This window comes from Rhodotorula toruloides (assembly GCF_000320785.1).
Source record: "Rhodotorula toruloides NP11 unplaced genomic scaffold Scaffold14, whole genome shotgun sequence".
Lineage (NCBI taxonomy): Eukaryota > Fungi > Basidiomycota > Microbotryomycetes > Sporidiobolales > Sporidiobolaceae > Rhodotorula > Rhodotorula toruloides.
Window position 1 is genome coordinate 1 of NW_015622974.1, and position 14254 is coordinate 14254.

At 61.9% G+C, this 14254-nt stretch overlaps 5 protein-coding genes across 5 annotated transcripts; 1 reads left to right on the top strand and 4 right to left on the bottom strand.

Annotated features, from left to right (window-relative positions):
• Positions 1-594: 594 nt before the first annotated feature.
• Positions 595-2889, bottom strand: RHTO_01529 (alpha,alpha-trehalose-phosphate synthase, glycosyltransferase family 20 protein; the record flags this gene model as incomplete). Its single annotated transcript, XM_016415210.1, has 10 exons — positions 595-721; positions 793-800; positions 883-1037; positions 1094-1166; positions 1230-1833; positions 1893-2142; positions 2203-2322; positions 2379-2525; positions 2584-2599; positions 2659-2889. The coding sequence occupies 10 exons, from the start codon at positions 2887-2889 to the stop codon at positions 595-597; spliced, it is 1731 nt and encodes a 576-aa protein (XP_016272588.1).
• Positions 2890-3256: 367 nt separating this feature from the next.
• RHTO_01530 (clathrin coat assembly protein ap19) lies at positions 3257-4257 on the top strand (the record flags this gene model as incomplete). Its single annotated transcript, XM_016415211.1, has 8 exons — positions 3257-3287; positions 3368-3451; positions 3519-3593; positions 3661-3757; positions 3821-3871; positions 3935-3962; positions 4025-4090; positions 4186-4257. 8 exons carry the CDS (start codon positions 3257-3259, stop codon positions 4255-4257), a joined length of 504 nt encoding a protein of 167 aa, XP_016272589.1.
• Positions 4258-4515: 258 nt separating this feature from the next.
• Positions 4516-6194, bottom strand: RHTO_01531 (longevity-assurance protein; the record flags this gene model as incomplete). Its single annotated transcript, XM_016415212.1, has 9 exons — positions 4516-4702; positions 4767-4916; positions 4977-5053; positions 5121-5191; positions 5250-5326; positions 5389-5427; positions 5488-5529; positions 5591-5658; positions 5718-6194. The coding sequence occupies 9 exons, from the start codon at positions 6192-6194 to the stop codon at positions 4516-4518; spliced, it is 1188 nt and encodes a 395-aa protein (XP_016272590.1).
• A 157-nt stretch (positions 6195-6351) lies between these two features.
• Positions 6352-7965, bottom strand: RHTO_01532 (endoplasmic reticulum-Golgi intermediate compartment protein 3; the record flags this gene model as incomplete). The annotated part of the gene is made up of 10 exons (XM_016415213.1): positions 6352-6611; positions 6672-6806; positions 6863-6879; positions 6939-7020; positions 7072-7120; positions 7175-7222; positions 7274-7420; positions 7481-7551; positions 7618-7816; positions 7876-7965. 10 exons carry the CDS (start codon positions 7963-7965, stop codon positions 6352-6354), a joined length of 1098 nt encoding a protein of 365 aa, XP_016272591.1.
• A 516-nt stretch (positions 7966-8481) lies between these two features.
• Positions 8482-13896, bottom strand: RHTO_01533 (two-component system, chemotaxis family, sensor kinase Cph1; the record flags this gene model as incomplete). The annotated part of the gene is made up of 9 exons (XM_016415214.1): positions 8482-8821; positions 8876-9012; positions 9076-10492; positions 10551-10578; positions 10637-10726; positions 10788-11020; positions 11079-11242; positions 11309-12658; positions 12760-13896. The coding sequence occupies 9 exons, from the start codon at positions 13894-13896 to the stop codon at positions 8482-8484; spliced, it is 4896 nt and encodes a 1631-aa protein (XP_016272592.1).
• Positions 13897-14254: the final 358 nt, after the last annotated feature.

A 14254-nucleotide genomic window follows, 5' to 3' on the forward strand; every position in this document is an offset into this window, starting at 1 on the left:
ACCCTGAAACTGCAGAAAGCGAGCCCCCGACACCCCCTGCCAGAGGGCACTTTGGAAGTCTGGGCGTCTGACTCCAAGCTGAGGGCAATGTAGACCGAACAGAAGCTGTGTGAGCGTGCACAGGAGCAATCTGCGCATGCACTGTCTCCAATGACGACCGAAGGCAGATCCGGGCAGGCAACCTAGCAGACACTCCTGCTTAGTCAATATATAAACGCACAGCTGCACGGTGCTGACATCGGAGGGGGATCTAGCTCATCGGTAGAGCGCTCGCTTAGCATCTTCTAACCAAGAATGCGAGAGGTGCAGGGTTCGACTCCCTGGTTCTCCACTTCCCTTTTGCCTCACTCGCTTGTGCAGCTGGAGGCAGCACACCGGGGCTTGATGATACATACTGCCTTTTGCTGCGGCTGTACCTCCATGCAGGTGCACTGGATGAGGAGTACTCACCTAGAACAACCACCTCTCCCCTCCTTCCCTCTCTTGCTTGCGCATCTTGCACACCGAAGCCGCTCTCTCCGCAGCCCAACTCATCGTCAAACAGAAGTCTATGTTCATCATGCATGAATGTCCCTACAGCAATCATGATAGGTGCTATGCCTTGCCCGTCAACTGCAAGCCCTGACGCCTGAGTTGCGCAGCCTGCGCACTCTCGTCGCCTTCCTTGCCCTCGGCAATCGCCCTCCGCTCCGCTCGGTCGCGCTGCAGCTCGGCGACAAATCTGTGAGAGAGAGCAGGCGGTGAGTCAGTGACCGCCGGGGGAGGGAGGCAGGCAGAGGGAACAGGAGGTACTCGGTACCCTGAAAGTGCGAGAGAAGCGAGAACGAGCAAAGGGGACGAGTCAGCCAGCAAAACGAGACGAAAAGTGACGAAGCGGCGCACCCAGTGACTCGCGGTGTACTGCGAGACGTAGCGGTACAACTTGCGGTGGTTCTCCTCCCTCTCGTCGGCCGGCATCGTCAGCGCCTGGTGGATCGCCTCGCCCGTCTCGGCCGTGTTCCACGGGTTGACGATCAGCGAGCCGTTGAGCGAGTGCGCTAGAGAAGCGAGGCGGTCAGATGAGCGGAGGGAGCGAGAGAAGGGAAGGACGTACCTGCTCCCGCAAACTCGGACAAGATGAGAACGCCGTGATTGTCCCGCTGGCAGGCGATGTACTCGTAGGCGACCTGAGCAACAAACCAGATGTCAGCACAAAGGCGACAGACGGACGAGGGGAACAAAGCACGCACAAGGTTCATGCCGTCGCGAGTTGAGGTGATCAAGCAAGCGTCCGAAACGGTGTAGAGGGCCGTGAGTTCGGTGAAGGGTACCGAGCGGTGCATGAAGTGGATAGGCATCCAGTCGACGGTTCCGAATCGGCCGTTGATGCGACCGACAAGCTCATTGACGGACGCGCGGAGGTTCTGGTACTCCTCGACGTCCTGCCTCGAAGGAACGGCGACCTGGACAAGGACGACCTTTCCGATCCACTCGGGGTGCTCCTCGAGGAAGACCTCCATGGCGTGGAGCTTCTGCGGGACACCCTTGATGTAGTCGAGACGGTCGACACCGACGATGAGCTTGACGCCCTCGAAGCGACGGCGGAGGGTCGAGATGCGCTGCTGAACTTCCTCCTTCTCGAGGGACTCGTCGAACTGGCTCGGCTCGATACCGATCGGGAACGTGCCGACCGAGGCGTGGCGGCCGACGAGCTCGATGCGGTTCGGGGTGCACTTGAGGCCGAGAAGGCGCGAGCACGACGAGATGAAGTGGCGGGCGTAGTCGTAGGTGTGGAAGCCGATGAGGTCGCAGTTGAGGATACCGAGGAGGATCTCGCGGCGGACGGGGAGGGTGCTGCGGAGCAGAGAAGGTCAGCTCGCTTCCCCTTGACAGCTCAGCGTCGCCCGACTCACCGGAAGACCTCAGAGCTAGGGAAGGGAGTGTGGAGGAAGTAGCCAATCTGGACGTCTCCAACGTAGTTGGTGCCGTGCGTGCCGTTGATGCCGGCGGGGTTGTTTGAGCCGGGCTTGCTCGCAGCCTGGGGACCGAGGGTCAAGCCCTCGAACATGGCGTTGACGTCGCGCTGGCCGTGCTCGCCCATCGAGGCCGGGTCTCGGCCGAGGAGGTCGCGAAGGAAGACGGGGACGAGGCAGAGGTGGTAGTCTGCGGCGAGTCGTCGTTAGACGACAATCTACGAGCTCGCACGAAACGCTCGAGACGGACCTTGCACCCAGACGATGTCGCCCGAGTTGACCTCCTTCTGAACGGCCTCTGCGAAGAGCAAGTTGGCCTGACGGTACGCGAGCCAGTCGGTCTCGTCGAACTGGATCTCTCCCGGGTGGTCTGCTCGCGTCAAATGTCAGTAGCGTCACGCAAGGAAACGCGAGGACGGGACGCACAGTGGAAGAAGGGCCAGAGGATGCTGTTCGAGAAGCCGTTGTAGAAGCGCTCTGCGACCTCGGCGGAGAGGTAGACGGGGATGCAGGAGAAGTCGGTCTGGAGCTTCTTGGTGATGAACTCGCGGTCAATCTCGGGGACGTCGAAGCCTGTGCACGTCCAGCGTCAGAAGAAAGTCAAAGGTGGGACGGTCGAAAGAGCGCGCACCAGGCCAGCCGATCCACTGCGAGGGCGAGGAACGGGTCAGTCTCGTCTCGAGTGCGAGTCCCCTGCGGTACGCACGACAAAGTCCATCTTCTTCTTTGCACCTGCGAGCGCACTGGCGAGTCCACCGCTCGAGACAGAGAAGCGGTACCCTCCCGGCGCATCCTTGTCTGCGGTGATGGTTACGGGGAGGCGGTTCGCGACGACGATGAGCTGTCCGGAGGCAGAGAGGCGGGACTGGTGGATCTCTGACGAGGTTGAGCGCTGGCGTGCGAGCCTGGTTGCGCTGGTCGAGTCGTTGTCTGCCATGGCGAGTCGAGCGGGAGTCGGGTGTGCAGCGGTGCGGTTCAGGTGCAAGTGCAAGCTGGTCGGCGCCTTGTCTCGAGTGCGAGCGAGTGTGAGCGTGTGCTGGCGTTGGAACGTGCGCGAGAGAGAGAGCGCGAGGAAGCGAACCGAGGCGAACCCGCGTCATCCAAGTCTGCGGAAGTGAAGCCGCAACGAGCTCGCTCACAACGGCGCAGAGTAAGGGGAGAATACTAGTGGGATACTGTGATAGAATAGAAAGCTTATTGCAACCACCAGGGAAATTCCACCGCGAGCAGAGAGTCGACCGCTCAGCAGGAGAGACGCGCCTCACTCGCTCGCTTGCTCGTACCACACACGCTGCCCGGGAGGAATGTCGTCTGGGCTGCAGGAGCGCGACAACGGTCAGCACAACACCCGCCCTCAGCCTCGAATCCACGCAGAGCTGACCCCTCCTCACCGCACACCCCCACCCGCGAAACAGGCGTCTCGTTCATCCTCCTCATCTCGAGGCAGGGCAAGGTCCGCCTCGCGAAATGGTACACCACCATGCCACCCCGGAACAAGGGTGCGCGACCAATCTCAGCACACGAGAGAGACGGAGCGCCTCGTGCTGACCTCTCGCTCGCTCGCAGCCAAGGTCGTCAAGGACGTGACGCAGCTGGTCCTGGCGCGGCGGACACGAATGTGCAACTTCCTCGAATACAAGGGTGAGCCGCCGTTGCTCTCCTCCTTCAACACTCCTCCCAGCTGACCATCCTCGCCCTCGGGACAAAGACTCGAAGATCGTCTACCGCCGATACGCCAGCCTCTTCTTCGTCTGCGGCATCGGACCTCAAGATAACGAGCTCATCACCCTCGAGGTCATCCACCGGTGCGCTCCCGTCTCGTAAGCTCTCTTTGGGCGACCCGCTGACCCGCTCGTCCACGCCCGCAGATACGTCGAAGTCCTCGACCGGTATTTCGGCAACGTTTGCGAGCTCGACCTGTGCGTGCGGAGAGCTCGAGGGGGACAGCGAGGCACCAGCTAACTCGCTTGTGTCCCGAACAGCATCTTCAACTACCAGAAGGCCTACTCTGTGCGTCTGGCTCTCCGCGGGGGACTGTGTTGAACCGTGCTGACATCTACTTGACGCGGCAGATACTCGACGAGCTCATCATCGCGGGCGAGATGCAAGAGTCGAGCAAGAAGTCGGTTCTCAAGGCCGTGAGTCGCGGCGCTTCCCATCCCTTTCAAGCGGCACTCCGTCCGCCAATCCAGCGTCACGGAGCAGTAAGCTGAACAGGTCTTACGTCGAACAGGTCGGACAGGCGGACCAGATCGAGGAGCAGGAGCTGTCGGAGGACCCGCTCGGTCGCCTCGGCCAGCGATGACTGGTCAGCATCCCACGTCGTCTTCATCGCTCAACGCCTTACACGTTTTCCTATACCCGCGCTCCTCCGGCGTTTGTGAGCGCGTCCGTTTGTAGTGTACGGTATTGCATGTCGTCCTCTCTGCCTCTCACGCAGCGACCCAGACTCATCGAGAGACGCGAAGGGCAGCAAAGCATTAGATGATAGCAGCATATCAAAGAAAGGACGCTCTACGCGAGCTAGGTATATATCAGGTCACACTCTCGTCCTTCTCCCGCTCTACCGCTTCTTCTTCGACTCGGGCTTGACCGCCTGGACCTGCTGTTCCTCCTCCTCGTCCTCGCCTTCCTCGCGCACGTCCGCCGCCTTCTGCCCGCTAATCATGCGGAAGAGGATGCGCCAGATGAGGTACGACCAAAAGGTGTTGACGAGTTGGAGGGCGAGGATGGGCGCAAAGATCTGATACCTGTCATCACGCGCCGGTCGTCAGCACGCTCACGAGGTTGAAGAAGTTGTGGAGCGTGACGCACTTCATCCAAGCGGGGATCGCGCCGCTGCCGAAGCCGTAGAAGACCCACCACCCCTTCGGCGAAGTCCAGCTGCGCCATTGCTCGGGAATGAGGTCGTACTCGTTCCAGACGGACCAGAGGATGCGGAGGTTGAGATAGTGACGCATGTAGCTGCGAGAGACGGCGCTGGATTAGCTCGTGTGTGCGGGAAGACGAGAGGGAGGGACGCACTGCCACACGACGAGGAAGAAGACGAAGCTGACTTCCGACGTGCGCTGGAGGTCAAGGTAGTTGAGGCACTTCGACACCTGTGAGCGCGTGAGAAAGCTGGGTGAGCTGCTGGCAGATTTGGACAAGCGCGACCCTGCGCCTCACCGCAAGGCAGATGTCCGGCAAGTCCATCGAGACAAAGATAGCCGTGCCGATCATCGTCAGGTTGATCATGTCTGCGTGAACGCGCTGGTCAGCTCATTCAACACGGAAGAACCGACGAGGCGGACTTACAACTCCATCCGACGAGCCAAAGAGTGACGATGTGGTGAATGACAAGCTCCATGAAATCGGAGCGCGGCTTCTCGAGACTGAAGGAGGCGGATGGAACGTCAGGCTGAAGACGCCATCTAGAGGAGGTAAAGCGACGAACCCGAGGACGAGAACGATCATTTGCTGGAGCCAGTAGGAGCTGAGAGGGGCGGGAAAGTCAGCAAGGGCCTGAAGCAAGGAGAAGGCACGCTCGACGCACAATTGAAGAAGGTAGTAGCTCTTGAGAGCGCCGTCCATGCGCCTGTGAATGCGAGAAAGGGGTCAGATGCGCTCATTCCGGTCCATCAATGCAGCAAACGCACCAGTGAGGGTATTCGAGCCAGAAGTGCTCGGTGTGGTACCACCAGGACTCCTGCCTCTGCATGACATACTGCGAAAGCAAGCAGGGTCAGCGGGAGGGACGAGTCGAAGAGGAGACTCTGCACGCACAAGGCCGTACGCTCCCGAAGCCGAAAAGTACACGACGGCGTACGCCTGCTCCATGAACCGCGTGATCTTGCCTTCCGTCTTCAGCCCGAGACGCATGGCGAAAGGGCGGATGAAGAACTCGGTGACGGACTGGCGGAGGAACGAAAAGACGACGATGTAGAACGTCAGGAAGGCGAGGTCCCAGGGCCCCTTGCCGTACCGCTGTCCCTCATCGCCAGGCTCTCGTGCGAGGGGGTACGAGATGAAGAGGAAGGGAGTGAGGGGGTTCTGGCGAGCTGGCGCGAAGCGCTCGATGGCCGCCCAGATGGCGACAACGACAGCGACGAGCTGTCCGGTCTTCTTTGGCTTGACGAACCACGCGAGCGGGCCCGTCGGCTGCGTCCACGCAGGCTTGTTGGTGGTCGCGCCGGGCGGGGAAGTCGGCTCGAGCTGCTTGAGCGCCTCCTTGACGCTGTTGCTGCGCTTGCGACCTGCCATCGTACCGAGCACGCAGACCTAGCAGTGGAGACGAGCGGGAAGAGGGAGAGGAGGAGTCGGAACAACTCCATCAACTCCGCGTTCAGGCGTTCAGGCCTGCCGTCTCGGGGTCCGCAGCGATGCCCGAGAGCAAGAAAATCTATTGCACAGATGCTCGCTAATCCCTGCCGAACCCGCTGGCGAAAGACTGCGTCGGAGTCTTGGGTGCGGGAGACGGAACGAAGCCGGGCAAAGGAGTCTTGGGCGGTCCTGCGAGGAAGTGGCTGACGAGGTGGTCGGCCGTACGGAAGCCAAAGTCGGAGCAGACGAGAATGCCGCCGACGATGCCTGCCAGGCGGATAAGAAACTGGAGAAACGTCGTCGTGCGCTCGCGAACCGTGAGCGACATGGGCTCGATGTCGTATTTGAAGAAGATGCCTGTACGACGAGACGACCTCGTCAGCATCAACTCAAGGACACATGCTCGGCTGGACGCACCGGGAACGCCGCGCCCATGCTGTGTCTCGCGGCCCATCTCCGTGACCGAGTACTGGTGAGTGTGCAGGCGTCTTCGGCTGGCATCGATGTAGGTGGTCGAGACGACGCTCAGGAAGTATTGAAAGATGTGGAAAGCTGCGTGGTGAAGGGGTGAGCGTCTTTCACGTTGCAAGTCGACGATCGCAACGCACGAACAGAGGTGATCTCGCTGGGGACGGAAACAACGGTCAGCGTTCGCTTCTCTGCGTCGAATCGCATAGGACGTACACCGAGTTGTCGAGCGGCTGAACGATACGAGGGAAGTAGGGGCCGAACGAGAACTCGTGGATGACATGGCTGAGATTCATGACTGCGGGAGAAGTCAGCATCTGCGCTCGCCATATCGTTTCGAGCAACTCACGAGCATGGTCGGTGTGCTCCCAGCTGAGATAGCCGTGACCGAGTGTAGTCTGCGGAGGGAGGTGTGAGCAAGCGGTTGGAGACGATGAAGGGAGCATGCGCACGATGTGCAGGTTGCCTGTCACCTTCTTGACCTCCATTGAGCCGTAGATCTGAGACACGAGTCAGCTAAGCGGCCTACAGACAGGCAGACATGGACGCACCCTGCACGCCGGCCCATTCTCGACCAAATTCCGCGTCCGGGCGAAAATCCGCCTTCCTCGCGCATCCCTGACCATCTTCGATGCACTCGCCTCCTTCGCCGCACGCTGGCTCTCAAGATGCTGAGCTTGTCCGATATCGAAGGTGGTCTGCGCGAGAATAGGTGAGCGAGGGCGATCTGGTGAGACCGACGCAGAAAGTGAGCGCACGCCATCCTTCCTGAACTCGTCGCTGATATGCAGCCTGTCTCCGACGGCGTCTCGTACGTCGACGGTCAGGTCTGAGAAAGCCGAAAGAAGGGGTAAGCACGGGTCGAAGGAGGAGAGAGTGAGCGAGCGGAACGCACAGTGACAAGGTGTCGCGACCGTCGCGTCAAAGTTGAGCTGAAGCTCGTGAGCAATCCCCCGGTCCACACTGAACTTGTACTCCGCCTCGCCCCACAGGTACTCGCGCGTCTCGTGCCAGACGAGGACCGCAACGACGAGGCCGACGAGGACCGTGAAGATGCCCCCGCGCGTCGTCTTCTCGCGGTACGTAGGGTTTGTCTGCGATACGTGAGATGGTCAGCGCGGTCGTCGGCGGTCGGAGTTGCGAGCAGACGAGCCTTCTTGAACGCATCGAACGCATTGAGTGGGGGCGGTTTGGCAAGGACGGACGCGAAGTAGCTGGGCGGGTTCTCGTCACCAACCTGCATAGTGAACGAGCCGCAGCTTCGTGAAGGGGAGCAGTCCGGGCGAGAGTTGCGAGCAGCGAGCAGAGGGAGGAGATTGAAGTTGATGAAGCAAGAGTCGGAGGACGGAAACTGCTTTTCGGTCGTTCTGCAGCGAAGAAGACTGCTTGAGAGCATGCACCGAGTTTGTATTGCTCACAGACGCGAAACCGATGATGGGGGAGAGTGACAACATGCTGGAACGACGGAAACCCTAGACAGCTGCGAGCAGAGGACAAGGGACGGGTAGGGGAAGGCCACCCGCTTAATATACTGTCGTGCTTGATGCGTTGGAGGCGAGAACGATGACCGGAGATGAGTCGCGGCGCCAAAGGGAGGACAAAGGTCAACACCGGACCCGCGAAGCGTGTATATTCGCGGCGTCGGCAGAAATGGGGGAAAATGCAGGGCAGGCGAGAGTAATGTCGATTCGAGTCGGTTGTAATGCGGAATTGGCTGTAAATGATAGGGGAAGGGACAGGAAGCGGAGGTCGGAGCCGCTTAGGCTTGTGCGGCCAGGTCGGGCTGGGGCATCTCGGTGAGCCAGCCGCCGCGCTCCCACTGGCCCGGACGGTAGATCTCGGGGTGTCGCGCATTGTTGTCGATTGCGCCGCGCATGAGAGTGCGAAGACGCTTGAAGTCGATCGGCTTGAGGAGCCAACCGTTCAGCTCGGCGTCGACGATGGTCGGCCGCTCGCGCTCGGGCAACGAGGCGCTGACGGCGAGAATGGGGATGCCGTCGTTCAGGCGGGTCGACAGGCGACGCTGGTCTTCGGGCAGGGGAGATTCGCGTTCGATCCGCCGGATGTTCTTGCTCGCATCGACGCCGTTCATAATCGGCCTGAGAGAAGGAGGTCAGCATTGATCCGCTGTACGAGCAAACGCGTGCACGCACATCTGGAGGTCCATCAAGACGATGTCGAAGTTGCGGTCCTCCTCGAACTTGCGGACCGCTGCGCCACCGTGTTCTGCGACGATGACTTCGTGGCCGTCCTTCTTGAGGCGTTGCGAAATGATCATGCGGTTGACCATCTGTGGAGCGAGAGGGCGAGTCAGCGGAGAAAGAGCACAGGCTAGGCTAGCGGTGAGACTCACCTCGTCCTCGACGACGAGAACGCGCATCGGCTCGATCGTGTCGACAGGTGGCGCGGCAGACGACTTGCGATATTCGCTGACGTGCGTCGGAGAAGCTGTACCGGCCTTTGCATCCGGCTCTGGCGACTTGGCTCGGGGCGTGTTGTCCGCAGCCGTCGAATTGGCGTTCGCTTCGGATGTCACGGAAAGGATCGATTGGCGTCGTTCACGCTCGGCAGGAGGAGACGCGACCGGAGGCGCCGATCCAAGGCTGAGAGGCGACTTGCCTGGGCTGGCGGGCGAGTTGAAGATGGCATTGAGAGGGTTTTGCGTTTTGGCGAGCGTCGGCGACGAGAGCGGCGAGGACGTTGGTTCGCCGCCGCCTCGTGATGGTCCAACTCGAGCGGCGCGCAGCGGTATTGCACCGCCCGAGATGCCGACAGAGCCGCGCGAGCTGGCCTCCGACAGTGGAACCTCCTGCCGCATGGTGCCCCGTGCCGAACGGAACGACTGGTTCGACCGAATCGATTGAGTCGAGCGCGAGCCAGCGGAGCGGGGCTGATTCGTGTCCATGTGCGACTGGCTCATCGCGTTGATGAGCGAGTCGATTTCGGACCGGCCGGACGACGTCTTCGAGGCGCGCGACCCGGCAGAGCCGTTGCTGTTGCGACGGGCGAGCGGGTCGCGGCGCGCTTCGGGCTTGACCTCGCGCTGAAGGGACTGCTGGATCGACTGCGCGATGGCGTGCGCCGTGGCCGCGTCTTGCGGTGGGAGGCGGAAGGGGAAGATGAAGGTGAACTTCGAGCCCTTGCCAACCTTGCTCTCCACCTGTAGTTGGCCGTCGAGGTTGCGCACGATGCGTGCGACGACTGCGAGTCCAAGGCCGACCGCCTGCTCCGACTCGGCCATCTCGTCGCGCTCCTTGTCGCCGATGGTCGCGACGTTCTCGAACTGGCGGAAGATGTTCTCGAGCTTCTGCTCCGTGATGCCGACGCCCGTGTCCGTGATCGAGATGCCGATCTTGATGGCGTCCTGTTTCGGCTGCGAAGCGTCCTCGACCGACAAGACTTCGCCCCATTCGACAAGGATGCCGCCCTCCTTCGTATGCTTGAGGGCGTTCCCGACGACGTTTGTGACGATCTGACGGATCTTGGCACGGTCTCCGAGGAGGGTCGACGGTGTTCCCGTCGGAGTCTCGACAATCTCGAGCGACAGGCCGCGCCTCGCCGCCTCATCGCGGTGAATCGCTATCGACTCTTCGAGGGTCTCGGCGAGGTTGAAGGGATCGGTGAGGTAGAGCTCGTTGCCCTTCTCGGTGCGGGTCAAGTCGAGCAAGTCGTTGATGACGTGGATGAGCGACTTGGAGGCGGCGTGACTGCGCACGAGGTTCTCGCGAACCTCACCAGGGATGGGACCGTCGAGAGCGAGCTCGAGGTAGCTGCACGTCGGGTGTCAGCGTGCAGTCAGGAGGATAAGTAAAGGCGAACCAGACGTACTTGATGATGGCGTTCAACGGCGTTCGAACTGCGGAGGTAACGGTGTCAGTTTCAGCTAAGCGACCAAGGCGAGTCAGCGGACGCACCCTCGTGACTGGCGTTCTGGAGGAGCAGGTTGGTGAGCTGGCTGGCAGCCAGCGCGCTCTCCTTCTCTCGCCAAACGGCGATGAATTTGCCTGTAGCACGCTGAACGTCAGTGGGATAGCCCATCGAAGAATGCCATGAAAGCGGATGCACCGTAGACCAAGCAAAGAACGCTCGCCGTCTCCTTCTCCTCGTCTGTCCACGCTCGACTCTTGCCAACGACCGTCTCTGACCAGATTCTGAACGACTTGCGTGGCTCGAGCGCCTGGTACTGCTCGCCATCCTCGGAAACCTTCTTGTTGGCGTAGGGGTTTCCGGCCCAATGGATCTCTTGTAGCTGGCCCTTCCGGCAGAAGACGATAAAGTCGTTGCCGCCGGCCGAGAGACTTTAGGCGCGAGACGTCAGCAAGACCGTAGCGACAGCGGCGTGAAAGCGCGACATACGGAACCAAGAGCAACCCGGCGATGAGCTTGAAGCCGTTCGGATAGTCAATGTCGGGGAAGTCTGCGACGATGTCCTGCGACGTCTTGAGCGTCTCGAAGCGCTTGACGCGGAGGTACTCAAGGAGAGCGAGGAGTTCCTGCGAGTTGCTGACCGGACCCAGGATCTGCTTCGATGGGGCAAGTTAGACGGGGATATCGACAGGGCGCAATGAGTGGCACGCGAGACGGACCTTTGCCTCGTCTCCGATGCTCAGAACGCCAAAGTCGGCGTGGAAGAGGTCGAGCAAGTCCTCCGCCTTGGCGACGATGTAGCCGCTCGGGTTCTGGTCCGACGTCGCCGTGTTGATGAGCTTGCGCGCCTGGAGCCTCGACGCGTAAGAGATTCTTTCGATGTTGCGCGAGATCGACTGGCCGAGGAGTTTGCAGAGCTGGCGGACGGGGAACGAGACGCGGTGTCCGTAGCGGCCGTACGTGTGGAGAGCGATGAGTCCCCAGAGGTCGCCGAAGGCGGTGATCGAGATCGACATGGACGAGCGGACGCCCATGTTGCCGAGGTACTTGATGTGGATCGGGCTCATGGCGCGCAGGTGGCAGTGCGTCATGTCGAGCGGGAGGGCGACCTCCTCCATGGACCGGCAGCAGAGACGGGCCGTAGGCTGGTCGCGGTCGTACAGGACGCGGACCTTGTTGATGCGGTAGAGCTCGCGAGCCTGCGCGGGGATGTCGGAGGCGGGGAAGTTGAGGCCGCGGAAGAGGTCGCGCGTGCGGGACCAGTCGACCTGCTCCGCGACGACTCGACCGTTCCACATCTCGTCGAACTGGTAGATCATGACGCGGTCGAACTCGGTCAACTCCTTGAAGACGCCGACCGTGACCTTGAGGAACGTCTCGAGATCGTCCGCTTTGCCGAGCTGGTCGTTGATTTGGCTCAGCAAGCCGACGACATCCATCTCCTCGAGACCCTGGCGCGACCGTTTCCGCCGCCGCAAGCGGGTCGAGCGATGCCGCGCGAGGATGCGCAGCGGTTTCGCGATCGAGACGGTACTCTCAATCAAGTCGGCCTCGGTCGGGTTGATGCCGTTCTCGCCGTACTCTTCGGGCTTGCCCATCCCGCCGCGCTCGTCAGGCGTGAAGGGTTCGCTCGAGACGGTCGAAAGCGGGTTGACCTGGTCTTCAACGAGCTCGAGCTCGAGGATGATCCGCTTCGGCTGGAGTGTCCGGTTCGGGCGATGAATGGCGGCGTGGCAGACCCACTCGAAGCGCTCGCGACTTTGCGCATCACGGTCGCCCGAGCCAGGGATGCCCTCGCCGGCGAGGGTGAAAGTGTACGGGCCGACCTCCTCGTTCGACTCGTCGAGGTCCCGCTCGTCGAGTGCGTCGATGGCGTCGCGGAGGGCGTCGGCTTCGTCCTCATCGAGCAGCTCGGAGAGGCATTTCGCTCGGAACAGGACGCGCGGAGGGAGGCCAATGACGAAGCCCGAGTTTTCGGAGACCTGCTGGACCTTCATGCGCTCGTCTTCTTCGAGATCGAAAGCGATAAGGACGCCAAACGCCTGAACGGCTCCGGGTGCGTGTATAGGCTGCAGAGAAAGAGTCAGTTCCGAGTCGCACGGTATCGACGCGCACGCTTCGAGACGCACGCCCGCATTGCACGAGTGAAGAGAAGTGAGAGCACACGTACCTCGTCCTCACACCGCTCAAGCTGGCCTTCCCGCCCTGTCAAGACCAAGATCTGCCCGTCATCCGTAACCTGGTGCTCGAATCGCGAGGTCATGAGCATCGGCTTGTCGCTTCCGCCGGTATAGCTGCTCCCGCCCTCGTCCCTCGGCGCAGACGTCTGCAACCGCCCTCCTCGGCCGTCATTCGTCTCGTCGCCAAAGTCCCGCTGCTGGACGTTCGACTCGGTCTCGGCGTTGTGCACCTCGTCCTCGCCGTCGTCCTCGTCGTCGGAATCAGGGTCGCCGATCTTGGCGTGCGTCGTGGGTGCAGAGAGGTAAGGGTCGAGAGAGGGAGGTTTGACGTCGGACGCCGCGGGCGACTCGATGCTGCTCGCGGCGCCTTCAGTCCGCGAACTCGTTCGTCTCAGCGTCTCTGGCCGCCCGTTCTCGCCTGAAGATCCGCGGCTCGAACTGCGCTCGAGGAGGCCAAGCTGCTCGGCGGCATCTGCGAGGCTGCCCTCGCTCAGCGCAGCGCCCGGCTGCGACCCGCCGCCGTCTTCAGGAGGTGCAGGGAAGCCCTCTTCAAGTAGGACAGCCTCTGCTGAGCCGGGTGGAGGCGCTCCAGGACCCTGCAAGCCCGCCATTCGCTTCGCGCCCGTGTAGCTGCGCGCGGAGGCGGCCGTCCCAGCGCTCGTGGCGGGCGAAGTCACGTTCGGCGTCGGGTAGACGACGCTGCGCATGGGAAAGTAGCGCGCCGAGCTTCCGCCGAGGTCGGGCGCGATGCGGCTGCCAGACGACTCTGCCGACGAGACGGAGTGTCGACCTGAGGGCGAGGTGACATCGGGCGAAGGAAAGCCGCGCTCGCCCAGGTGGTGTCGTGGCGGCAGCGAGATGTACGACGGCCTCGACATGCCTGCAAACGAAGGTCGCGATGGAGCCTGCGGCGACTGTGCGGGACTCGAGGCGGGATGCGACGAGGAGCCCTGGCCTGAGGATACCGACGCGCGGGAGAAGGGAAAGGTCCTCGAGTGTGCGGGAGCATCTGCACCGTCGTCTCCACTGGCCGCACTCGGTGGCGCAGGAGGTTTGCCGGCGCTGAGGTCGGACGAGGAGACGGCTGGCGACGAAGGGCTCGGCGGCTGGGGCGAGTCGTTCGCCATGCCGGCTGGGCGAATCGGCTGGCGTAGTTCACAGATACGCTGCGTCTGCCTGCGCTGCAGCCTCCGTCGGGGCGTTCAGATCGAGGAAGCTCGGAGGCGGGCGAAGACGAGGCGCTCGCGGGGCGAGGTCGAGGGAGCTGGGTGTGCGAGTGCGACGGCGGCTTCGCAGGAGTAGCTGGCTGTGTTAGCAGCGCGTGCAGGCTGACAAAGGCTGGCTGGCGTGTTCTCTGGCGTGCACGACGGGCGATGCGGCGAGTTAATGAAACTCGTCGACCGTCCCGATGCAATGCACCGATGCGCCTCGCTCTCGCTCTCTCGTCTTCCCTGGGCGACTCTTGCTCGCCGTACACCATCCTAC